Here is a 26,885-nt window from a genome sequence, read left to right as displayed (position 1 = left end):
TACAACAATTACAGTCTGGCTTAACGAAAATCTTTCACCTAGTCATGAAAGCCACTGTATTCATGCCTTTTCGCTCTGTGGATGATCCACTTGAGCTCTTCTTTAAATTTTGTCCTGCAATGATACACACTTGTTGGGATCACCGCTGCGGTGGCGGCCTCTGGTTTAGTGGGCGCCGTCACGCCGGAACACCCAGGCCCTGATCTAAGGTTTGGCCGGCCGAGCTCAGTGTAGTCCGCCTACTTCTGTGCATCCGTGCCAAAAAAAAAGAAACCCTTTATGATATATTTTTCTTGCGGGGGTAATTTCGTTTATTTTTGTTCAAAATCGGCTCATTTTCGTTCAAGAACACAAAATATGGATGGTGCTCTTCGTCCGGAATTTCCGTTAAAGCCGAATTGCGTCAATTTCATTCTGGGGCGGTATATTTTCCGAAATCCAAAACCTTAGGCGGGGAAGACGGCGGTATTGCTCCTTAATGGAGTAATATTTTTAGATTCTTTTAATTTATGGAGTATGGATGGCGTACGTGCTCCTGTCCTGTGTACGTGTACCATTCGTAGTACTAGTTGGTTGATAAGATGGCATGTACAATGGTTGATAAAATGGTCTTATCTTAAGTCTTGCATGTAATTTAGAAATGATAGAAATATTTGTCTACAATGGGTCATCTCTTAGCCTTATCCTCAATAACTAGTTATTTCTAAAAACATGGTGAGACATATTGTGCTAAGAGATCATCTCTTGTCTTCTCTTAAATAAGAAAAGACTAGCCTTTTCTTATGAGTTCTCTCTCCTCCACCTTATCTTTTATCCTACGTGGCATTCTTAAGATAGCATCATTGTACATGTCCTAAGGTACGTTGGTGAAAACAAGGAAAGAGAGGGGTTTTGGTCGGAACGGTTGTTGGCCGAGTGCCGACGACGAGTACTTCCGGCGACGGCGAGACGATGACGATGGAGTGCTTTCCGAAGGAACAAGCTGTACGAGCTCCGAAGCAAGCAGGCTAGCAGGTGGATCGATTCTTCTGCTCCCGTACACAATACACGTGAAGCTGGCTTGTACGATCACGCACGTACACCGGCCACCCTTTTTTTTGCTCTTCCTCGTTTGGTTTGATTCCGTCCGTTACGTAGCAGAAACGGTTTTCCTAAAAAAAAAAAACGTAGGATCGAAACCCACTCGGCCTCCGGCTGTACCACACGTCGACTCGGACTACTGCTAGTTCTCGATGGATCAATGCTGCTGCTATATAAGAGCAGCCTCCAGCTTGGATCTCTCCATCAAACCAAGCCATCCAGCGCAGGTGCTTATTAACCAAGAGTCCAAGAGCCAAGGAGACAACCAGCAGATCGACAACAACATGGGGTGCAGCATGAGCCGCCTCCTCAAGACCACCGTCACGCTGATCATCCTCGTCCTTCTCCTCATGCCCGGGGCCTTAGCCGCCACTAGCTTCGATGCCTCACGAAGCCAACAGCTGCCGCTGCCGCGTGGGACGGTCCACGGGCCGGAGAGCGTCGCCTTCGACGGTCAAGGCCAGGGCCCCTACAGCGGCGTCTCTGACGGCCGGATCCTCAAGTGGAACGGCGAAAAGCTAGGATGGACTACCTATGCATATGGACCCGGCTACGATAGCAGGACGTGCACGCCGTCCAAGTTCAGCCCGGAGACTGAGACTGCCAGGGAGAGCCGCTGCGGCCGTCCGCTCGGCCTACGGTTCAACCAGAAATCGGGTGACCTCTACGTGGCCGACGCATACAAGGGGCTGATGCGGGTTGCGCCGGGCGGCGGGGAGGCCACCGTGTTGGTCAACCAGGTTGACGGTTTTCCTCTGCGCTTCACCAACGGTGTTGACGTCGATCAAGTTACGGGTCAGGTCTACTTCACCGACAGCTCGATGAACTATCAAAGGTCGCAGCATGAGATGGTCACTCGCACTGGGGACTCGACGGGCCGCCTCATGAGGTACGACCCACGGACATCCGATGTCACGGTGCTCCAGGCGGGCATGACGTACCCCAACGGCGTCGCGCTCAGCGCCGACCGCACTCACCTCGTGGTCGCATCTACCGGACCATGCAAGCTGCTGAGGCATTGGATCAAAGGGGTCAACGCAGGCACATCGGAGCCTTTTGCCGACCTGCCCGGCTATCCAGATAACGTGAGGCCCGACACCAAAGGAGGCTATTGGGTGGCGTTACACCGCGAGAAGAATGAGTTACCCTTTGGTCGTGATAGTCATCGTCTCGCTGTCAGGATCGGTAACGATGGGAAGATAGTCGAGGAGATGAGAGGGCCAAAGAAGGTGAGGCCCACCGAGATTATGGAGAGAGCAAATGGCAAAATCTACTTGGGTTCGGTAGAGCTTCCTTATGTCGGCGTTGTTAAGCGCAAGTAGAGAACTATTGTAGTAGAAGCATATAGGATGCCTTTTAGTTTCTTGCTCTTACCACTAAATGTAATTTTTCAATTTATTTTTGTTTTCGTCGGATGGACTATTGTAATACACATTTTCTATCAGCAAATCATTATTTGTTCTTTCCTCCATATTTACGTGCATAAAAGCTAAATTCTATCCATATAAGAGCCAGCCTGCATGCTATTGCTAGCGAGAGAGCAGGGACGCACCATGCACTCGTGGATTGTTCCCTTCACGTAAACACGCAAAGTCAATGAATTTGCTCTTTATTCCTGCTGTAGAATTCTAGAACCACATATATGCAGTGCAATTCACACATACACATATGCCCTCAAAGTTTTTGTATGTTAAGACACTATATTATTTTTGACAAGCAACAATGGTTATACTTAGACGTGTACTGTGACGGCACTCCTCCCAATGGTTGCTACTTAGAAGTGTAGTATTGTACATTGGGGTGTGGCCCGTCACTAGGCATGTAAAAATATTTGTTCTCTCATTTTATCAATGCATCGAGACAAAAGCTTTTGTGTTTTATCAAAAATAATATAGTGTCTTGGCATACAAAAACTTTCAGGGCATATGTGTATGTGTGAATTGCATTGCATATATATGGTTCTAAAATTCTACAACAGAAACCGCCAAGAATAAAAGAAGTTCAGACGTAATGAACAAATTCGTTGAGATGGGTTTATTTTTTGTATCTATTAAAATAGGTTATGTTGTATCTTATGCCCTGCAAAATTTCATTTAAAATATGAGCACTTTTTAACTATGCAAAATATACGAGATTATAAGTTTATAGTTTAATGTGTCATTCACATATATGTTTTTTGTGCAGACCACAAGTTGTCATATTTTTTTTATAGTTTTTTTTGCATGCACATGATGTATGCTAAACTACATCCATTTTGTGTTCATTTGTACGTTTGAATTGCACTGCATGTACGCACGTGCAACTCCTTTCTTCCTCTGATATAATCACCTGAACAGCTAATGGTCTCCAAATGGGCGCCGTTTGATTGGCATCCAAGGGTACAGGATCGAAGCATATTAATTTATGACGAAAAATACACCAGCTGGTCGTATAATTAATCTCGTCGCCTAGCCTAGCTGTGACCTCATGTCTGTCTACTACCTTCCATTTTCGTTCAATCCACACAGCGTTCCCTTTCACTTGTAGCTGCCCGGCCGCCATTTAAAGCCAACCCATCCCGGCCTCCGCAAGCTAGCCTGCCCTCCCAACAACCCTAGCCGCAAAATGGAACCCCAGCTCCCTGTTGCAGCCGCCGCCACCAACGCTCCTGCAGCCGCGCCGGAGATTGGCCGGTCGTTCATCGCCTGCCCCGAGGATTCCGGCCAAAAACGGTGTCTACACTATATGAAATTACGCATGCATATAGCTATATCTTTTACGGATTAGATCTATTTTATATTTTTTTCTTGTTGCTAGATCAAAAGCATATGCATCGACGGAATGAATCTCTAATCTCCTGATTTCCAAGTTTCAAAAGCATGCATCCAGGAAATGAATCTCTAAACTCTAGTGGGTTATTCTCCTGATTTGTTAGATTAATGTACTCCAATCTCTTGATTTGCAGCGTATGCACCTCAATGGATGAGCTGGACAGCCTAGATCGGGAAATCGTCTTCGCCGACCTGCTGCTACCCAAGGTGGCGGAGATGGTATTGGCCTCCGACGTAAAGGACTACATGGCGTTTTGAGGTGTGTGCAAGCCGTGGAGGGCCGCCACTGTCGACCCGAAGCTAGTGGGCATGGACCCGCGCTTCTACCCATGGCAATGGGAGATGACGAAAGGGGATGAGCGCACTGATCACAAGGCCAGGTTCGTAAACCATCTCACCAGCGCCTCCATCGAGCTCAACATCCCTCGGGAGTACGGGGACGTCGTCGCCAGCGCCGAGGGCCTCCTGGTGCTCTTAGCCTTAGGGTGGGATATGCGGCTGTTCAACCCGGTGACCGGGGCCGTCGCTGACCTGCCCAACGTCTTCCTCGAGAGCCCACCCTGGGCGATCGAGTGGAACGCGGCAGGAATGGTCTACAACGACGGCGAGGCTGATCCCACCGTGGTGCTGTATGTGACGGTGGGGTCGTTCAGGGAAGTAATCATGCACGCAAAGCCCGGCGACGTCAGGTGGCAGATCATGGATCCTTCGCCGGCGCTGTCAGAGTCCGGGCTCTTCGTGCGCGGCCAGTTCTTCCTGCCAACTCTAGAAGGGGATTTGCTCAGATATGCGCTCCGACCGCAGCCTCACTTCGTGTGCGTGGCTAGGCAGCACGCTCGCCACAGGCTTAGTAACAACTCGTTCATCAGATCCTTCCTGCAACTGGCCCGCCACCGCGACGGGGTGATGAGAATGCAGCTCGTGCGTGACGTCCTTGTCGTGTTCCCTAGCGAACACGTGGACATGGTTGTCGAGTTGTTCTGGGTGGACGTCACAGAGGGGAGCCTTACACTTGTGCAGCAACAGGACTTGGCCGATGGCGATGATCAGCGTGGTGATTACATGTTGGCGCTAGGCATCGGCAGTGATGAGTCTGAATCTGATGACTAGTACCATGTTCCAGCGATATGTTCCATCAAGACGTCTAGTGTCAAGACATTGCTGTATCCTTTTATCAGCTTGTTGTTGAATAATTTGCTGTCAGTTATTTCAATTCATGTAAAAAAATGTTTTATAATTTTGCGTGGAACATAATTATTATTGACGTTTTTTCCTATTCTTCAAAGCTGAAGTTATGTGCTTTCAATCACTACAAGATTAGTCATCAACCCGTGCACTTCCACGGGAAAGCAATTTAAGTTACAGATAATATCATACAGATGTGATTTTTTTTATTTATGCATCAATGATGAGTAATATATATAGAGAAGAGAAAAGACATAAGTTCTGGGTATAAAAATCCTCGTATTCAAAATCAAGTAGCATGGGTGCATCAACATAGGAAACTCACACAAACTAATAAAATTCTATATCAGTATATATTGAACTCATGTTCCAATCATGTCCATGGAACTCCTTGGAAAGTACAAACCTACGTTATACTAAGCCAGTTATAGTTTGAAAAAAAATGAAGTCACTTCATTGAAAGATTAAAAAAGTTATATTAAACCTTAGTAACAACAACAACAACAAAGCCTTTAGTATCAAACAAGTTGGGGTAGGCTAGAGGTGAAACCCCTAAGATCTCGTGACCAACTGATGGCTCCGACACATGGATTGCAAGCTTCCACGCACCCCTATCCATAGATAGTTTTTTGGTGATACCCCAATCCTTCATGTCTCTCTTAACGGACTCCTCCCATGTCAACTTCGGTCTACCCCGACCTCTCTTGACATTCTCCGTACGTTTTATCCGTCCGCTATGCACTGGATCTTTTGGAGGCCTGTGTTGAATATGCCCAAACCATCTCAGACGATGTTGGACAAGCTTCTCTTCAATTGGTGCTACGCTAACTGTTGAACATGTCACCTTTTAGTCGGCCAACACTCAGGCCATATAGCATTGCGGGTCGAACCGCCGTCAGTTCACATCTTCATCAATACCCCCATCCTCCTGTAGCATTGGCCCCAAATATCGAAAGGTGTACTTCCGGGGCACCACCTGCCCACCAAGGCTAACCTCCACCTCCTCACACCTAGTAGTACTGCAACCGCACATCATGTACTCAGTTTTAGTTCTACTAAGCTTAAACCCTTTCGATTCCAAGGTTTGTCTCCATAACTCTAACTTCCTATTTACCCCCGTCTGACTATCGTCAACTAGCACCACATCGTCCGCAAAGAGCATACACCATGGGATATCTCCTTGTATATCCCTTGTGACCTCGTCCATCACCATGGCAAAAAGATAAGGGCTCAAAGTTGACCCCTGATGTAGTCCTATCTTAATCGGGAAGTCATCAGTGTCGACATCACTTGTTCGAACACTTGTCACAACATTATCGTACATGTCCTTGATGCGGGTAATGTACTTTGCTGGGACTTTGTGTTTCTCCAAGGCCCATCACATGACATTCCACGGTATCTTATCGTAGGCCTTCTCCAAGTCAATGAACACCATATGCAAGTCCTTCTTTTGCTCCCTGTATCTCTCCATAAGTTGTCGAACCAAGCAAATGGCTTCCATCGTCGATCTCCCAGGCATGAAACCAAACTGATTTTTGGATCATGCTTGTCATTCTTCTTAAGCGGTTCTCAAGAATAAGATGCACTAAGAGAATATAAGTGCAATTGTATCATGACACATTAGTAGTTGAGATCCTATACATCCCTGTTCATTGTGGTGAGCTAACCTTGGCAAAGGGAGCATGCATGCAACTCATTATGCAAAAATAACCTATAAGAATAGCCTGCACCAGCGAGAGTGGATTTTTGGAACGCGGGCGTATTGGAGGACCTTATTTTAAATACTTTAATAATCACATTCATTTTTTAAAAAAAATCCGAAAAGAATTCTACATGATCATATGGATGTATATTATATATGTGTAAAGTTTGGCGATGAAATAAGTAAACATGTGAGCTATACAAAAATGACAAAATGATGATTTCCAAATAGTGAATAATACATGCACTATTCATCTTTCCAGAGTCCTGATTTTGTCATTTTCGTGTGACTCACATGGTCACTTATACCAGCATCAAATTTTGCACATGTGTAATATACATCCATATAAACATGTTGATTTATTTTCATAATTTTTTGAAACTTCAAAATAGCATTTTGGCATTATTCAAAATATAGGGCTCCAATGCACCCGTGCTCCAAAGTGACTTTTTGCTGCACCAATGTACTATATCTTGAGAAAAGGAACTCCTTGGTCATCACTGAACATGCCCCAAAAGGATAATTTTAGATTTTTAATTTCTTGTTGCTTCCATCAACTAATCAAATCCTGCTACCAATAATAAAATAATAATTCTGCTATTACAAAAATTACTAACAATTCATAAAGTGGTTATTTCTCTACTCTGGTCTCAGATTTTAAGCTATATCTGTTTCAGAACATTAGTTATTGCAATCTTAGAACGAACATAAACTGCTCCTCATCATCCATAATAAGTGAAAGTTTTGGAGAAATCATACAAAAGTAAATGTCAGTATAGCCTTGTCAACTGGATGTTGCTTATGTGTCATGAATCTTTGTTATTTGTATCGATTAAATAGTGAATAAATAACAAATCCGAAAGATCATAGTAAATAAAGTAATTTAAAGGAAGCATATATCATGAAAAAGGTGATTAGGATTCCATCCGAGGCTTCCAACTATAGGCATCTCCCCTTTTTCTCAAACATACACTACAACCAAAAAGATGAAATGGTAGATGGAAACAACGATTAAATGCAGAACATGATGAAATAATTAAGCTTGCATGGCATATTTGTGTCTGAACTAAGAACAATTTCCTGAAGAAATATACTTTCTATTTGGTAACAATAGTTGATGGTTTCATCATAGAGACAATAGCTAATGGCTTCATTGGAGGACAACCGACTTTGGACAAAAATATGATTGAAATTCAAAATCATGGACGTCTTCACTTAAGAGGGAAACAAAAATCAGAGGAAGAGAACTGGAAATTAAGTGGTTGTATAGGGAGATGTATATGCATGACTCATATAATCGAGATAGAAATTCAAATAGAAAGAAATCACGTGCATGCTTCATTTAATAGATATACTATATGAACACTAACTCAAGCAAACATACAATGTCCAAAAGGTTTAAAAAATAAGCAACTTCGATAATGGACAAAGCAATCATTGGGTCAGATCTAGGAGTTAACTCTCATCTAGAGTATATAAATATCAATGGAATCAGTATGAGTAAATAATAGCCACTTTACGTGGTAAGAAAATGCATATCTGCATGCAATCTGTGGAGTAAAGCATCAGCAATTCCCATGACTCAACTTCTAATGCACTATTGATGTTTCACGTGCAGGGTAATAACATGGTAGTATGAAGCCATCATCTTTCATCCATCCAAGGTATCCTAGTGTGCTACCAATTAAAAAATAAACAGAAGTAATCTTGTGAACTGGTCAGGGAAAGAAGGAATATTTTTTTTCTGACATGCGAACTACCTGTGTGGTGGCTTAGAGGATGTGCATGTGGAGGAGAGGCAACTACTGCTCCTAGATATAAGTTTTTTTTCGAAACAGAGGCAAAAGATTTGCATCATCTATTAAATAAGAAGAGAATATAGTTTGTTACAAGGGCACACTTCTACACGGCATGCAGGAATAGTCACACAAAATAATGTTCCCTAATTTCATAGCTCTGGCGGTGATCCAATGGTTTGCCTCGCGGATGATGTTGTTTAGCAAGATTGGTGGTGCAGTGCTCTTGCTTCGGACCATTTGGAACGAGCAGAATGCTCCTAGATGTAAGTGAGGGTGACATGGAAGGACGGCTTCAATATTTTTGTTCAGATGGTACGGATCAACCTCATTTATCAGATATTTGGTGACGAATTTAATGGCTTGTAGAATACAGTAGGGGTTCAATCCAATAATTAGTGGGCTGCACCTGCACCAGGAAACGCGTGATGCAGCCCCGACGTGATGAGAAGCTCATATGGCCAGTACGTCCTCACGTCTGTTGTGCAGCCATGGGAAACAATGGATGAGGGTATTGCTTGTACGTACGTCAGCGTGCATCTTCTCTCATAATAGAATCGCTAGCTTTAGCTAGCTATCCTCGTGTACCCGTGCTTCTCGGGGTAACCAATCTATCTGTGCGTGGGTCACTGGTAGAAAATGGGCCTTTAGTCCCGGTTCGCAAAGGCCTTTAGTCCCGGCTGTGCAACCGGGACTAAATATGCGCGACTAAAGACCCCCCCCCCCCTTAGTCGCGCCTCTTACGAACCGCGACTAAAGGCTTTAGTCCCGGTTCTCGTGGCTAACCGGGACTAAAGGCCCGTCCACGTGGGCGCCAGGGGTCCGTCGGGGCGGAGGACCTTTAGTCCCGGTTCTCGTGGCTAACCGGGACTAAAGGCCTCCTCCGCAGGTTTAGGGTTTTAGGCCCCCTAAACCTGGTTTCTTTGCGAATTTTTTTAATTTTTTTTAATTTTCAAATTTCTGAATTATTTTAACCTTTAATCTCTAATCACCACCCCTCATCACTGCTCAATTTATCCTCTAATCTCTAATCACCCCTCATCATTCCAAATCATCTAACTTCCCGGACGGTCACCCATCCTCTCACTACTCCAGCCTGAGCACGCTTAACTTCCGGGTTCTATTCTCCCTCGTTTCCAAGTCTGCACTTGTTGTTTTCCTGACAATAGTAGGATGTCAATTCTATTAACCCTCAGGAATTTAGCTTGAGCACGAAGTGACACATTTCACTGTTTGAGTTTGAAACTATTGTTTTAAAAAACAATAATTATTTAGTAACACTAATATTTCTGGAATAATTAGTTGGACCATTGTTTGACCACTGTTTGACCACAGTTTGACCAGATTTGACCAAAGTTTAAAAAAATCTGAAATAATTATTTAGTAACACTAATATTCTAGAATAATTAGTTTGACCATTGTTTGACCACAGTTTGACCACAATTTGAAATTTTTTGAATTTTTTTGCCTCTCCAGATCTTAAAAGCCCCGTATCTTTTTTCTATTAGTTTTTGAGGATTTTGAAAATGTTTAACGGGGTTCCCCCGGTTAAATTCGGATGTAACTTTTCGAGTAGATGATTTTTCATATAAAAAACTTTTTCATCCGAGTTCGTATGCAAAAGTTATGCCCATTTTAAGAAATTCCAGAGAGATTTTGCAAATAAAGTCGAAATTCATATTTGTTAATTTTCCCAACAACTAGACCACATATAACATGGGAAACTTTTTTTTTGACATTTCCATCATTTTCTTTTGTTTTTTCTAAAACTGAAAAGGCGATCCAGGGGGGTGGTAGAGTTTGAAAATGAAGCCTCAAATCCCGAAGGCCATTAGTCGCGACCTTTAGTCCCGGTTGATCTGGCCAACCGCGACTAAAGGCCTTCGGGCCAGCCTGAGGACCTTTAGTCCCGGTTGGCTAGGCCAACCGGGACTAAAGCCCCTCCCGTCCGCCAGCTGTCGACCGAGCGCGCTGGGCCCAGATAGTTGGTCGCGGGTCTCCTCCCGAACCGCGACTAAAGACCCCGTTGGTCGCGGTTCGATTATTTTGAAGACTAATGGGGGCGTATGGAAGCCTCTTTTTCTACCAGTGGGTGTTAATGATACTGTGCCAAAAAGTACAGGATCATACATCTCGTCGGAAATATAGGGCGTTTTCGCGGCAAAGGAACCTGCATCGCTTAGCTTCTGAGGAGAATGGATGGCTGCACAGTCGAGTTTGCCACACAGCCCACGGAGGCAAGCTGCCCACTTGCATCCCGTCGTTGTTGCCAAGCTGATGCACGCCACCGCCTCCATCGTCAAACACTCAGGGATACGGATATTAGATAGCTAGCATCCGCTGATCAATCTCCAACCCTGGGCACTATATACATATCAACATGCATATGCAACACGGTCTCCCTGCTCTCGTGGAACCTGGCCACCGGCGACTCTGTGCAGCTCCCACATTGCACGCCCATATACAGGATCAACGGCCTCAGCTGCTACCTGTTTTCTTGGATGAGACTTGGATCGTGGTTTTATTCATGAAAGAAAAGAGGAGGAGCTACCATGTATTCTGGTTATGGAAGCATGTTTTTTTTAATAAATAGATGATAGGAGAGGACCGTGGTGATGGTCTTTTTTTTTAGGAAAAGTGCTGATGGTCCCCGTTTCTTGTGAGAAAAGGTCTCTTATAACGTTGTTAGTTTTTTCTTTTGAGATTGCGACTCTTATGACGTTTTTGTGAAGGAAAATATTGATATTTTTTCCTGATGTTATTAGTGTGCACGCTGTGTCGGTTTATTGATCTTTTTTTTCTGATCTTAATTAGTGTATATGCATATAAGATCAGCTTCTCGTGGTCAATCTCCTTGATGATGTTTTCCTCACTCACCTGTTCTATTTTTATTTAGCTAGCTAGTGTACATATAAGTTCGATCTGAAAATAATATGGTAAATTCTTATACATTTTTGTTCTATTTACTTCATTTGTACCTAACTACGATAAGTAAATTCAGCACTCATTTTTTAACAGGTTGCATGTGCCTTTAAAAAAAAGATGTGATCACTTTGATGTCCATCCTCTTGGTATACTGGGTATGCACACCGTTCACTACTTATATTCCTCAAGGAATTTCATGCTGAAAAGAGAAAACAAAATAGCACAACAATTGGTGCGGATGTTATCCTTTTTTCTGTTTCATGTATAATTGTGTCATATATTTTCTCTAGATAGTTGTTGTTCCCTACTTATGTAATCAAAGTGGAGCTGTAATCACGTAGGAGCTCATCCCTCTACATTGACTCTACATATATCTTTGTCTTGGTCGTTGATTGTCTTGGTCGTTGATTGTCTTGGTCGCATGATGGACCTCGCTCAGCAGCTCAACGTCCTCTCGCCCCTCAGCAAGATGACCATCAAGCATAGGGCCTGCATTTACGCAGACGATGTTATCATCTTCATCAAACCTTTATTGCTGGACATCAATGCTGTTTCGCAGATCATGGATCTCTTTGGTAAAGCTACAGGCCTATGCACCAATATGGCCAAAAGTAAAATTCTTCCAATCAGATGTGATGGTATTGATCTCACCTCTCTGCAAGTTGCTATTGGTTGTCAGATTGCTAGCTTCCCTTGTCCTTATTCGGGGATGCCCCTCTTGGATAAGCGTCTGAAATTGACCGATGTCCAAGAGCTCCTGGATAAGTTTTTTTTTGCTTGGAAGTGCTCTCCACGTACGCCGTGTGGTAGTTCCTGGATAAGCTCATCAAGAAAATTGTTGCATGGAAGGCTTGTTGGATCTCCTCCTCTGGGGGTTGGTTCTTGTTCGCTTCGTATTATCGGCCATGCTCATATTTTTGCTTCTTGCCATGGAGCAACCATAGTGGGTTATCAAGCAGATTGACAAACTGCAGTGTGCTTTCCTTTGGGCAGGAGTTGATGCTATCACTGGCGGTAAGTGCTTGGTGCGATGGTCGCAGGTTTGCTCGCCAGTGCAGTTTGGTGGGCTCGGTATCCCAAACAAGGTATTGCTCTAAAAGCGAGGTGGTTGTGGCTCAATCATAGAGGAACTGACAAGCTATGGCATGATCTTCCGATTCCTGTCGATAAGGAAGTCAAGGCTCTGTTTGTTGCTAGTACTTGTTTCATCTTGGGTTATGGCAAATCAGTTTCCTTTTGGCATGACCACTGATTGAATGGGGAGGCTCCTGCATTTGTCTTCCCAAATCTTTATAAACACAGCAAGAAGAGGAAGATCATTGTTAATGAGGGCCTCACCAACAGTAAATGGATTTCTTCGATAAAGCACAACCCGGACGTTGATGTTCTTCCTAAATTTATCAGCCTTTGGCACCACACTCAAGTAATTTTGCTATCTGAAAGGGAGGATGTTCTAAGCTGGAAATGGACTCCTGATGGGAAGTACTATGCTAACTCTGATTATTTGTATCAGTTCTGGGGAAGGGTTAAGTTCCCTTATTTTAGGGAAACAGCAGGACTCTGCTGCGTATTTTTATTAATTTTTAAAAAGTAATAGAAAGTCTTCAGGAAAGAAAAGAAAGAAATAAAAACATACAAATACAAATAAATAAATAATATATCTAGTTTACTAGATTACAACAATTACAGTCTGGCTTAACGAAAATCTTTCACCTAGTCATGAAAGCCACTGTATTCATGCCTTTTCGCTCTGTAGATGATCCACTTGAGCTCTTCTTTAAATTTTGTCCTGCAATGATACACACTTGTTGGGATCACCGCTGCGGTGGCGGCCTCTGGTTTAGTGGGCGCCGTCACGCCGGAACACCCAGGCCCTGATCTAAGGTTTGGCCGGCCGAGCTCAGTGTAGTCCGCCTACTTCTGTGCATCCGTGCCAAAAAAATAAGAAACCCTTTATGATATATTTTTCTTGCGGGGGTAATTTCGTTTATTTTTGTTCAAAATCGGCTCATTTTCGTTCAAGAACACAAAATATGGATGGTGCTCTTCGTCCGGAATTTCCGTTAAAGCCGAATTGCGTCAATTTCATTCTGGGGCGGTATATTTTCCGAAATCCAAAACCTTAGGCGGGGAAGACGGCGGTATTGCTCCTTAATGGAGTAATATTTTTAGATTCTTTTAATTTATGGGGTATGGATGGCGTACGTGCTCCTGTCCTGTGTACGTGTACCATTCGTAGTACTAGTTGGTTGCTAAGATGGCATGTACAATGGTTGATAAAATGGTCTTATCTTAAGTCTTGCATGTAATTTAGAGATGATAGAAATATTTGTCTACAATGGGTCATCTCTTAGCCTTATCCTCAATAACTAGTTATTTCTAAAAACATGGTGAGACATATTGTGCTAAGGGATCATCTCTTGTCTTCTCTTAAATAAGAAAAGACTAGCCTTTTCTTATGAGTTCTCTCTCCTCCACCTTATCTTTTATCCTACGTGGCATTCTTAAGATAGCACCATTGTACATGTCCTAAGGTACGTTGGTGAAAACAAGGAAAGAGAGGGGTTTTGGTCGGAACGGTTGTTGGCCGAGTGCCGACGACGAGTACTTCCGGCGACGGCGAGACGATGACGATGGAGTGCTTTCCGAAGGAACAAGCTGTACGAGCTCCGAAGCAAGCAGGCTAGCAGGTGGATCGATTCTTCTGCTCCCGTACACAATACACGTGAAGCTGGCTTGTACGATCACGCACGTACACCGGCCACCCTTTTTTTTGCTCTTCCTCGTTTGGTTTGATTCCGTCCGTTACGTAGCAGAAACGGTTTTCCTAAAAAAAAAAACGTAGGATCGAAACCCACTCGGCCTCCGGCTGTACCACACGCCGACTCGGACTACTGCTAGTTCTCGATGGATCAATGCTGCTGCTATATAAGAGCAGCCTCCAGCTTGGATCTCTCCATCAAACCAAGCCATCCAGCGCAGGTGCTTATTAACCAAGAGTCCAAGAGCCAAGGAGACAACCAGCAGATCGACAACAACATGGGGTGTAGCATGAGCCGCCTCCTCAAGACCACCGTCACGCTGATCATCCTCGTCCTTCTCCTCATGCCCGGGGCCTTAGCCGCCACTAGCTTCGATGCCTCACGAAGCCAACAGCTGCCGCTGCCGCGTGGGACGGTCCACGGGCCGGAGAGCGTCGCCTTCGACGGTCAAGGCCAGGGCCCCTACAGCGGCGTCTCTGACGGCCGGATCCTCAAGTGGAACGGCGAAAAGCTAGGATGGACTACCTATGCATATGGACCCGGCTACGATAGCAGGACGTGCACGCCGTCCAAGTTCAGCCCGGAGACTGAGACTGCCAGGGAGAGCCGCTGCGGCCGTCCGCTCGGCCTACGGTTCAACCAGAAATCGGGTGACCTCTACGTGGCCGACGCATACAAGGGGCTGATGCGGGTTGCGCCGGGCGGCGGGGAGGCCACCGTGTTGGTCAACCAGGTTGACGGTTTTCCTCTGCGCTTCACCAACGGTGTTGACGTCGATCAAGTTACGGGTCAGGTCTACTTCACCGACAGCTCGATGAACTATCAAAGGTCGCAGCATGAGATGGTCACTCGCACTGGGGACTCGACGGGCCGCCTCATGAGGTACGACCCACGGACATCCGATGTCACGGTGCTCCAGGCGGGCATGACGTACCCCAACGGCGTCGCGCTCAGCGCCGACCGCACTCACCTCGTGGTCGCATCTACCGGACCATGCAAGCTGCTGAGGCATTGGATCAAAGGGGTCAACGCAGGCACATCGGAGCCTTTTGCCGACCTGCCCGGCTATCCAGATAACGTGAGGCCCGACACCAAAGGAGGCTATTGGGTGGCGTTACACCGCGAGAAGAATGAGTTACCCTTTGGTCGTGATAGTCATCGTCTCGCTGTCAGGGTCGGTAACGATGGGAAGATAGTCGAGGAGATGAGAGGGCCAAAGAAGGTGAGGCCCACCGAGATTATGGAGAGAGCAAATGGCAAAATCTACTTGGGTTCGGTAGAGCTTCCTTATGTCGGCGTTGTTAAGCGCAAGTAGAGAACTATTGTAGTAGATGCATATAGGATGCCTTTTAGTTTCTTGCTCTTACCACTAAATGTAATTTTTCAATTTATTTTTGTTTTCATCGGATGGACTATTGTAATACACATTTTCTATCAGCAAATCATTATTTGTTCTTTCCTCCATATTTACGTGCATAAAAGCTAAATTCTATCCATATAAGAGCCAGCCTGCATGCTATTGCTAGCGAGAGAGCAGGGACGCACCATGCACTCGTGGATTGTTCCCTTCACGTAAACACGCAAAGTCAATGAATTTGCTCTTTATTCCTGCTGTAGAATTCTAGAACCACATATATGCAGTGCAATTCACACATACACATATGCCCTCAAAGTTTTTGTATGTCAAGACACTATATTATTTTTGACAAGAAACAATGGTTATACTTAGACGTGTACTGTGACGGCACTCCTCCCAATGGTTGCTACGTAGAAGTGTAGTATTGTACATTGGGGTGTGGCCCGTCACTAGGCATGTAAAAATATTTGTTCTCTCATTTTATCAATGCATCGAGACAAAAGCTTTTGTGTTTTATCAAAAATAATATAGTGTCCTGGCATACAAAAACTTTCAGGGCATATGTGTATGTGTGAATTGCATTGCATATATGTCGTTCTAAAATTCTACAACAGAAACCGCCAAGAATAAAAGAAGTTCAGACGTAATGAACAAATTCGTTGAGATGGGTTTATTTTTTGTATCTATTAAAATAGGTTATGTTGTATCTTATGCCCTGCAAAATTTCATTTAAAATATGAGCACTTTTTAACTATGCAAAAAATACGAGATTATAAGTTTATAGTTTAATGTGTCATTCACATATATGTTTTTTGTGCAGACCACAAGTTGTCATATTTTTTTTATAGTTTTTTTTGCATGCACACGATGTATGCTAAACTACATCCATTTTGTGTTCATTTGTACGTTTGAATTGCACTGCATGTACGCACGTGCAACTCCTTTCTTCCTCTGATATAATCACCTGAACAGCTAATGGTCTCCAAATGGGCGCCGTTTGATTGGCATCCAAGGTACAGGATCGAAGCATATTAATTTATGACGAAAAATACACCAGCTGGTCGTATAATTAATCTCGTCGCCTAGCCTAGCTGTGACCTCATGTCTGTCTACTACCTTCCATTTTCGTTCAATCCACACAGCGATCCCTTTCACTTGTAGCTGCCCGGCCGCCATTTAAAGCCAACCCATCCCGGCCTCCGCAAGCTAGCCTGCCCTCCCAACAACCCTAGCCGCAAAATGGAACCCCAGCTCCCTGTTGCAGCCGCCGCCACCAACGCTCCTGCAGCCGCGCCGGAGATTGGCCGGTCGTTCATCGCCTGCCCCGAGGATTCCGGCCCAAAACGGTGGGTACACTATATGAAATTACGCATGCATATAGCTATATCTTTTACGGATTAGATCTATTTTATATTTTTTTCTTGTTGCTAGATCAAAAGCATATGCATCGACGGAATGAATCTCTAATCTCTTGATTTCCAAGTTTCAAAAGCATGCATCCAGGAAATGAATCTCTAAACTCTAGTGGGGTATTCTCCTGATTTGTTAGATTAATGTACTCCAATCTCTTGATTTGCAGCGTATGCACCTCAATGGATGAGCTGGACAGCCTAGACTAGGAAATCGTCTTCGCCGACCTGCTGCTACCGAAGGTGGCGGAGATGGTATTGGCCTCCGACGTAAAGGACTACATGGCGCTTTGAGGTGTGTGCAAGCCGTGGAGGGCCGCCACTGCCGACCCGAAGCTAGTGGGCATGGACCCGCGCTTCTACCCATGGCAATGGGAGATGACGAAAGGGGATGAGCGCACCGATCACAAGGCCAAGTTCGTAAACCATCTCACCAGCGCCTCCATCGAGCTCAACATCCCTCGCGAGTACGGGGACGTCGTCGCCAGCGCCGAGGGCCTCCTGGTGCTCTTAGCCTTAGGGTGGGATATGCGGCTGTTCAACCCGGTGACCGGGGCCGTCGCTGACCTACCCAACGTCTTCCTCGAGAGCCCACCCTGGGCGATCGAGTGGAACGCGGCAGGAATGGTCTACAACGACGGCGAGGCTGATCCCACCGTGGTGCTGTATGTGACGGTGGGGTCGTTCAGGGAAGTAATCATGCACGCAAAGCCCGGCGACGTCAGGTGGCAGATCGTGGATCCTTCGCCGATGCTGTCAGAGTCCGGGCTCTTCGTGCGCGGCCAGTTCTTCCTGCCAACTCTAGAAGGGGATTTGCTCAGATATGCGCTCCGACCGCAGCCTCACTTCGTGTGCGTGGCTAGGCAGCACGCTCGCCACAGGCTTAGTAACAACTCGTTCATCAGATCCTTCCTGCAACTGGCCCGCCACCGCGACGGGGTGATGAGAATGCAGCTCGTGCGTGACGTCCTTGTCGTGTTCCCTAGCGAACACGTGGACATGGTTGTCGAGTTGTTCTGGGTGGACGTCACAGAGGGGAGCCTTACACTTGTGCAGCAACAGGACTTGGCCGATGGCGATGATCGGCGTGGTGATTACATGTTGGCGCTAGGCATCGGCAGTGATGAGTCTGAATCTGATGACTAGTACCATGTTCCAGCGATATGTTCCATCAAGACGTCTAGTGTCAAGACATTGCAGTATCCTTTTATCAGCTTGTTGTTGAATAATTTGCTGGCAGTTATTTCAATTCATGTAAAAAAATGTTTTATAATTTCTGAAGTTATGTGCTTTCAATCACTACAAGATTAGTCATCAACCCGTGCACTTCCACGGGAAAGCAATTTAAGTTACAGATAATATCATACAGATGTGATTTTTTTTATTTATGCATCAATGATGAGTAATATATATAGAGAAGAGAAATGACATAAGTTCTCGGTATAAAAATCCTCGTATTCAAAATCAAGTAGCATGGGTGCATCAACATAGGAAACTCACACAAACTAATAAAATTCTATATCAGTATATATTGAACTCATGTTCCAATCATTTCCATGGAACTCCTTGGAAAGTACAAACCTACGTTATACTAAGCCAGTTATAGTTTGAAAAGAAATGAAGTTACTTCATTGAAAGATTAAAAAAGTTATATTAAACCTTAGTAACAACAACAACAACAAAGCGTTTAGTATCAAACAAGTTGGGGTAGGCTAGAGGTGAAACCCCTAAGATCTTGTGACCAACTGATGGCTCCGACACATGGATTGCAAGCTTCCACGCACCCCTATCCATAGATAGTTTTTTGGTGATACCCCAATCCTTCATGTCTCTCTTAACGGACTCCTCCCATGTCAACTTCGGTCTACCCCGACCTCTCTTGACATTCTCCGTACGTTTTATCCGTCCGCTATGCACTGGATCTTTTGGAGGCCTGTGTTGAATATGCCCAAACCATCTCAGACGATGTTGGACAAGCTTCTCTTCAATTGGTGCTACGCTAACTGTTGAACATGTCACCTTTTAGTCGGCCAACACTCAGGCCATACAGCATTGCGGGTCGAACCGCCGTCAGTTCACATCTTCATCAATACCCCCATCCTCCTGTAGCATTGGCCCCAAATATCGAAAGGTGTACTTCCGGGGCACCACCTGCCCACCAAGGCTAACCTCCACCTCCTCACACCTAGTAGTACTGCAACCGCACATCATGTACTCAGTTTTTGTTCTACTAAGCTTAAACCCTTTCGATTCCAAGGTTTGTCTCCATAACTCTAACTTCCTATTTACCCCCGTCTGACTATCGTCAACTAGCACCACATCGTCCGCAAAGAGCATACACCATGGGATATCTCCTTGTATATCCCTTGTGACCTCGTCCATCACCATGGCAAAAAGATAAGGGCTCAAAGTTGACCCCTGATGTAGTCCTATCTTAATCAGGAAGTCATCAGTGTCGACATCACTTGTTCGAACACTTGTCACAACATTATCGTACATGTCCTTGATGCGGGTAATGTACTTTGCTGGGACTTTGTGTTTCTCCAAGGCCCATCACATGACATTCCACGGTATCTTATCGTAGGCCTTCTCCAAGTCAATGAACACCATATGCAAGTCCTTCTTTTGCTCCCTGTATCTCTCCATAAGTTGTCGAACCAAGCAAATGGCTTCCATCGTCGATCTCTCAGGCATGAAACCAAACTGATTTTTGGATCATGCTTGTCATTCTTCTTAAGCGGTTCTCAAGAATAAGATGCACTAAGAGAATATAAGTGCAATTGTATCATGACACATTAGTAGTTGAGATCCTATACATCCCTGTTCATCCCTCGTTTCCAAGTCTGCACTTGTTGTTTTCCTGACAATAGTAGGATGTCAATTCTATTAACCCTCAGGAATTTAGCTTGAGCACGAAGTGACACATTTCACTGTTTGAGTTTGAAACTATTGTTTTAAAAAACAATAATTATTTAGTAACACTAATATTTCTGGAATAATTAGTTGGACCATTGTTTGACCACTGTTTGACCACAGTTTGACCACAGTTTGACCAGATTTGACCAAAGTTTAAAAAAATCTGAAATAATTATTTAGTAACACTAATATTCTAGAATAATTAGTTTGACCATTGTTTGACCACAGTTTGACCACAATTTGAAATTTTTTGAATTTTTTTGCCTCTCCAGATCTTAAAAGCCCCGTATCTTTTTTTCTGTTAGGTTTTTGAGGATTTTGAAAATGTTTAACGGGGTTTCCCCGGTTAAATTCGGATGTAACTTTTCGAGTAGATGAGTTTTCATATAAAAAACTTTTTCATCCGAGTTCGTATGCAAAAGTTATGCCCATTTTAAGAAATTCCAGAGAGATTTTGCAAATAAAGTCGAAATTCATATTTGTTAATTTTCCCAACAACTAGACCACATATCACATGGGAAACTTTTTTTTGACATTTCCATCATTTTCTTTTGTTTTTTCTAAAACTAAAAAGGCGATCAGGGGGGTGGTAGAGTTTGAAAATGAAGCCTCAAATCCCATTAGTCGCGGTTGGCCAGACCAACCGGGACTAAAGGCAACCGGGACTAAAGGTTAGACCTTTAGTCCCGGTTGGTCTGGCCAACCGCGACTAATGGCCTTCGGGCCATTAGTCGCGACCTTTAGTCCCGGTTGGTCTGGCCAACCGCGACTAAAGGCCTTCGGGCCAGCCTGAGGACCTTTAGTCCCGGTTGGCCAGGCCAACCGGGACTAAAGCCCCTCCCGTCCGCCAGCTGTCCACCGAGCGCGCTGGGCCCAGATAGTTGGGCGCGGGTCTCCTCCCGAACCGCGACTAAAGACCCCTTTGGTCGCGGTTCGATTATTTTGAAGACTAATGGGGGCGTATGGAAGCCTCCTTTTCTACTAGTGGGTGTTAATGATACTGTGCCAAAAAGTACAGGATCATACATCTCGTCGGAAATATAGGGCGTTTTCGCGGCAAAGAAACCTGCATCGCTTAGCTTCTGAGGAGAATGGATGGCTGCACAGTCGAGTTTGCCACACAGCCCACGGAGGCAAGCCGCCCACTTGCATCCCGTCGTTGTTGCCAAGCTGATGCACGCCACCGCCTCCATCGTCAAACACTCAGGGATACGGATATTAGATAGCTAGCATCCGCTGATCAATCTCCAACCCTGGGCACTATATACATATCAACATGCATATGCAACACGGTCTCCCTGCTCTCGTGGAACATGGCCACCGGCGACTCTGTGCAGCTCCCACATTGCACGCCCATATACAGCATCAACGGCCTCAGCTGCTACCTGTTTTCTTGGATGAGACTTGGATCGTGGTTTTATTCATGAAAGAAAAGAGGAGGAGCTACCATGTATTCTGGTTATGGAAGCATGTTTTTTTTAATAAATAGATGATAGGAGAGGACCGTGGTGATGGTCTTTTTTTTATAGGAAAAGTGCTGATGGTCCCCGTTTCTTGTGAGAAAAGGTCTCTTATAACGTTGTTAGTTTTTTCTTTTGAGATTGCGACTCTTATGACGTTTTTGTGAAGGAAAATATTGATATTTTTTCCTGATGTTATTAGTGTGCACGCTGTGTCGGTTTATTGATCTTTTTTTACTGATCTTAATTAGCGTATATGCATATAAGATCAGCTTCTCGTGGTCAATCTCCTTGATGATGTTTTCCTCACTCACCTGTTCTATTTTTATTTAGCTAGCTAGTGTACATATAAGTTGGATCTGAAAATAATATGGTAAATTCTTATACATTTTTGTTCTATTTACTTCATTTGTACCTAACTACGATAAGTAAATTCAGCACTCATTTTTTAACAGGTTGCATGTGCCTTTAAAAAAAAGATGTGATCACTTTGATGTCCATCCTCTTGGTATACTGGGTATGCACACCGTTCACTACTTATATTCCTCAAGGAATTTCATGCTGAAAAGAGAAAACAAAATAGCACAACAATTGGTGCGGATGTTATCCTTTTTTCTGTTTCATGTATAATTGTGTCATATATTTTCTCTAGATAGTTGTTGTTCCCTACTTATGTAATCAAAGTGGAGCTGTAATCACGTAGGAGCTCATCCCTCTACATTGACTCTACATATATCTTTGTCTTGGTCGTTGATTGTCTTGGTCGCCTGATGGACCTCGCTCAGCAGCTCAACGTCCTCTCGCCCCTCAGCAAGATGACCATCAAGCATAGGGCCTGCATTTACGCAGACGATGTTATCATCTTCATCAAACCTTTATTGCTGGACATCAATGCTGTTTCGCAGATCATGGATCTCTTTGGTAAAGCTACAGGCCTATGCACCAATATGGCCAAAAGTAAAATTCTTCCAATCAGATGTGATGGTATTGATCTCACCTCTCTGCAAGTTGCTATTGGTTGTCAGATTGCTAGCTTCCCTTGTCCTTATTCGGGGATGCCCCTCTTGGATAAGCGTCTGAAATTGACTGATGTCCAAGAGCTCCTGGATAAGTTTTTTTTTTTGCTTGGAAGTGCTCTCCACGTACGCCGTGTGGTAGTTCCTGGATAAGCTCATCAAGAAAATTGTTGCATGGAAGGCTTGTTGGATCTCCTCCTCTGGGGGTTGGTTCTTGTTCGCTTCGTATTATCGGCCATGCTCATATTTTTGCTTCTTGCCATGGAGCAACCATAGTGGGTTATCAAGCAGATTGACAAACTGCAGTGTGCTTTCCTTTGGGCAGGAGTTGATGCTATCACTGGCGGTAAGTGCTTGGTGCGATGGTCGCAGGTTTGCTCGCCAGTGCAGTTTGGTGGGCTCGGTATCCCTTGTGTTCACAAACAAGGTATTGCTCTAAAAGCGAGGTGGTTGTGGCTCAATCATAGAGGAACTGACAAGCTATGGCATGATCTTCCGATTCCTGTCGATAAGGAAGTCAAGGCTCTGTTTGTTGCTTGTACTTGTTTCATCTTGGGTTATGGCAAATCAGTTTCCTTTTGGCATGACCACTGATTGAATGGGGAGGCTCCTGCATTTGTCTTCCCAAATCTTTATAAACACAGCAAGAAGAGGAAGATCATTGTTAATGAGGGCCTCACCAACAGTAAATGGATTTCTTCGATAAAGCACAACCCGGACGTTGATGTTCTTCCTAAATTTATCAGCCTTTGGCACCACACTCAAGTAATTTTGCTATCTGAAAGGGTGGATGTTCTAAGCTGGAAATGGACTCCTGATGGGAAGTACTATGCTAACTCTGATTATTTGTATCAGTTCTGGGGAAGGGTTAAGTTCCCTTATTTTAGGGAAACAGCAGGACTCTGCTGCGTATTTTATTATTTTTAAAAAGTAATAGAAAGTCTTCAGGAAAGAAAAGAAAGAAATAAAAACATACAAATACAAATAAATAAATAATATATCTAGTTTACTAGATTACAACAATTACAGTCTGGCTTAACGAAAATCATTCACCTAGTCATGAAAGCCACTGTATTCATGCCTTTTCGCTCTGTAGATGATCCACTTGAGCTCTTCTTTAAATTTTGTCCTGCAATGATACACACTTGTTGGGATCACCGCTGCGGTGGCGGCCTCTGGTTTAGTGGGCGCCGTCACGCGGAACACCCAGGCCCTGATCTAAGGTTTGGCCGGCCAAGCTCAGTGTAGTCCGCCTACTTCTGTGCATCCGTGCCAAAAAAATAAGAAACCCTTTATGATATATTTTTCTTGCGGGGGTAATTTCGTTTATTTTTGTTCAAAATCGGCTCATTTTCGTTCAAGAACACAAAATATGGATGGTGCTCTTCGTCCGGAATTTCCGTTAAAGCCGAATTGCGTCAATTTCATTCTGGGGCGGTATATTTTCCGAAATCCAAAACCTTAGGCGGGGAAGACGGCGGTATTGCTCGTTAATGGAGTAATATTTTTAGATTCTTTTAATTTATGGAGTATGGATGGCGTACGTGCTCCTGTCCTGTGTACGTGTACCATTCGTAGTACTAGTTGGTTGATAAGATGGCATGTACAATGGTTGATAAAATGGTCTTATCTTAAGTTTTGCATGTAATTTAGAGATGATAGAAATATTTGTCTACAATGGGTCATCTCTTAGCCTTATCGTCAATAACTAGTTATTTCTAAAAACATGGTGAGACATATTGTGCTAAGAGATCATCTCTTGTCTTCTCTTAAACAAGAAAAGACTAGCCTTTTCTTATGAGTTCTCTCTCCTCCACCTTATCTTTTATCCTACGTGGCATTCTTAAGATAGCACCATTGTACATGTCCTAAGGTACGTTGGTGAAAACAAGGAAAGAGAGGGGTTTTGGTCGGAACGGTTGTTGGCCGAGTGCCGACGACGAGTACTTCCGGCGACGGCGAGACGATGACGATGGAGTGCTTTCCGAAGGAACAAGCTGTACGAGCTCCGAAGCAAGCAGGCTAGCAGGTGGATCGATTCTTCTGCTCCCGTACACAATACACGTGAAGCTGGCTTGTACGATCACGCACGTACACCGGCCACCCTTTTTTTTGCTCTTCCTCGTTTGGTTTGATTCCGTCCGTTACGTAGCAGAAACGGTTTTCCTAAAAAAAAAAACGTAGGATCGAAACCCACTCGGCCTCCGGCTGTACCACACGCCGACTCGGACTACTGCTAGTTCTCGATGGATCAATGCTGCTGCTATATAAGAGCAGCCTCCAGCTTGGATCTCTCCATCAAACCAAGCCATCCAGCGCAGGTGCTTATTAACCAAGAGTCCAAGAGCCAAGGAGACAACCAGCAGATCGACAACAACATGGGGTGCAGCATGAGCCGCCTCCTCAAGACCACCGTCACGCTGATCATCCTCGTCCTTCTCCTCATGCCCGGGGCCTTAGCCGCCACTAGCTTCGATGCCTCACGAAGCCAACAGCTGCCGCTGCCGCGTGGGACGGTCCACGGGCCGGAGAGCGTCGCCTTCGACGGTCAAGGCCAGGGCCCCTACAGCGGCGTCTCTGATGGCCGGATCCTCAAGTGGAACGGCGAAAAGCTAGGATGGACTACCTATGCATATGGACCCGGCTACGATAGCAGGACGTGCACGCCGTCCAAGTTCAGCCCGGAGACTGAGACTGCCAGGGAGAGCCGCTGCGGCCGTCCGCTCGGCCTACGGTTCAACCAGAAATCGGGTGACCTCTACGTGGCCGACGCATACAAGGGGCTGATGCGGGTTGCGCCGGGCGGCGGGGAGGCCACCGTGTTGGTCAACCAGGTTGACGGTTTTCCTCTGCGCTTCACCAACGGTGTTGACGTCGATCAAGTTACGGGTCAGGTCTACTTCACCGACAGCTCGATGAACTATCAAAGGTCGCAGCATGAGATGGTCACTCGCACTGGGGACTCGACGGGCCGCCTCATGAGGTACGACCCACGGACATCCGATGTCACGGTGCTCCAGGCGGACATGACGTACCCCAACGGCGTCGCGCTCAGCGCCGACCGCACTCACCTCGTGGTCGCATCTACCGGACCATGCAAGCTGCTGAGGCATTGGATCAAAGGGGTCAACGCAGGCACATCGGAGCCTTTTGCCGACCTGCCCGGCTATCCAGATAACGTGAGGCCCGACACCAAAGGAGGCTATTGGGTGGCGTTACACCGCGAGAAGAATGAGTTACCCTTTGGTCGTGATAGTCATCGTCTCGCTGTCAGGGTCGGTAACGATGGGAAGATAGTCGAGGAGATGAGAGGGCCAAAGAAGGTGAGGCCCACCGAGATTATGGAGAGAGCAAATGGCAAAATCTACTTGGGTTCGGTAGAGCTTCCTTATGTCGGCGTTGTTAAGCGCAAGTAGAGAACTATTGTAGTAGATGCATATAGGATGCCTTTTAGTTTCTTGCTCTTACCACTAAATGTAATTTTTCAATTTATTTTTGTTTTCGTCGGATGGACTATTGTAATACACATTTTCTATCAGCAAATCATTATTTGTTCTTTCTTCCATATTTACGTGCATAAAAGCTAAATTCTATCCATATAAGAGCCAGCCTGCATGCTATTGCTAGCGAGAGAGCAGGGACGCACCATGCACTCGTGGATTGTTCCCTTCACGTAAACACGCAAAGTCAATGAATTTGCTCTTTATTCCTGCTGTAGAATTCTAGAACCACATATATGCAGTGCAATTCACACATACACATATGCCCTCAAAGTTTTTGTATGTTAAGACACTATATTATTTTTGACAAGAAACAATGGTTATACTTAGACGTGTACTGTGACGGCACTCCTCCCAATGGTTGCTACTTAGAAGTGTAGTATTGTACATTGGGGTGTGGCCCGTCACTAGGCATGTAAAAATATTTGTTCTCTCATTTTATCAATGCATCGAGACAAAAGCTTTTGTGTTTTATCAAAAATAATATAGTGTCTTGGCATACAAAAACTTTCAGGGCATATGTGTATGTGTGAATTGCATTGCATATATATGGTTCTAAAATTCTACAACAGAAACCGCCAAGAATAAAAGAAGTTCAGACGTAATGAACAAATTCGTTGAGATGGGTTTATTTTTTGTATCTATTAAAATAGGTTATGTTGTATCTTATGCCCTGCAAAATTTCATTTAAAATATGAGCACTTTTTAACTATGCAAAATATACGAGATTATAAGTTTATAGTTTAATGTGTCATTCACATATATGTTTTTTGTGCAGACCACAAGTTGTCATATTTTTTTTATAGTTTTTTTTGCATGCACACGATGTATGCTAAACTACATCCATTTTGTGTTCATTTGTACGTTTGAATTCCACTGCATGTACGCACGTGCAACTCCTTTCTTCCTCTGATATAATCACCTGAACAGCTAATGGTCTCCAAATGGGCGCCGTTTGATTGGCATC

General features: G+C 44.7%; 2 protein-coding genes and 1 pseudogene across 2 annotated transcripts; all 3 read left to right on the top strand.

Moving 5' to 3' along the window:
- Positions 1 to 1,232: 1,232 nt before the first annotated feature.
- Positions 1,233 to 2,402, top strand: LOC141020815 (protein STRICTOSIDINE SYNTHASE-LIKE 10-like). The gene has a single exon (XM_073495758.1). It carries the CDS (start codon positions 1,233 to 1,235, stop codon positions 2,400 to 2,402), a length of 1,170 nt encoding a protein of 389 aa, XP_073351859.1.
- A 12,003-nt stretch (positions 2,403 to 14,405) lies between these two features.
- LOC141020814 (protein STRICTOSIDINE SYNTHASE-LIKE 10-like) lies at positions 14,406 to 15,575 on the top strand. Its single transcript, XM_073495757.1, has one exon. It carries the CDS (start codon positions 14,406 to 14,408, stop codon positions 15,573 to 15,575), a length of 1,170 nt encoding a protein of 389 aa, XP_073351858.1.
- Positions 15,576 to 24,796: 9,221 nt separating this feature from the next.
- Positions 24,797 to 25,834, top strand: LOC141021088 (protein STRICTOSIDINE SYNTHASE-LIKE 10-like; annotated as a pseudogene).
- The last annotated feature ends 1,051 nt before the right edge of the window (positions 25,835 to 26,885 follow it).

This window comes from Aegilops tauschii, chromosome 3 (genome assembly GCF_002575655.3).
Source record: "Aegilops tauschii subsp. strangulata cultivar AL8/78 chromosome 3, Aet v6.0, whole genome shotgun sequence".
NCBI classification, from domain to species: Eukaryota; Viridiplantae; Streptophyta; class Magnoliopsida; order Poales; family Poaceae; genus Aegilops; species Aegilops tauschii.
Note: the sequence above shows the minus strand (reverse complement) of the source record. Positions and strands in the feature narration are given on the sequence as shown.

What these genes read in the sequence shown, in the direction of transcription:
- LOC141020814 (XM_073495757.1), top strand. Translation starts at nt 14,406, where the DNA reads ATGGATCAATGCTGCTGCTATATAAGAGCAGCCTCCAGCTTGGATCTC.
- LOC141020815 (XM_073495758.1), top strand. Translation starts at nt 1,233, where the DNA reads ATGGATCAATGCTGCTGCTATATAAGAGCAGCCTCCAGCTTGGATCTC.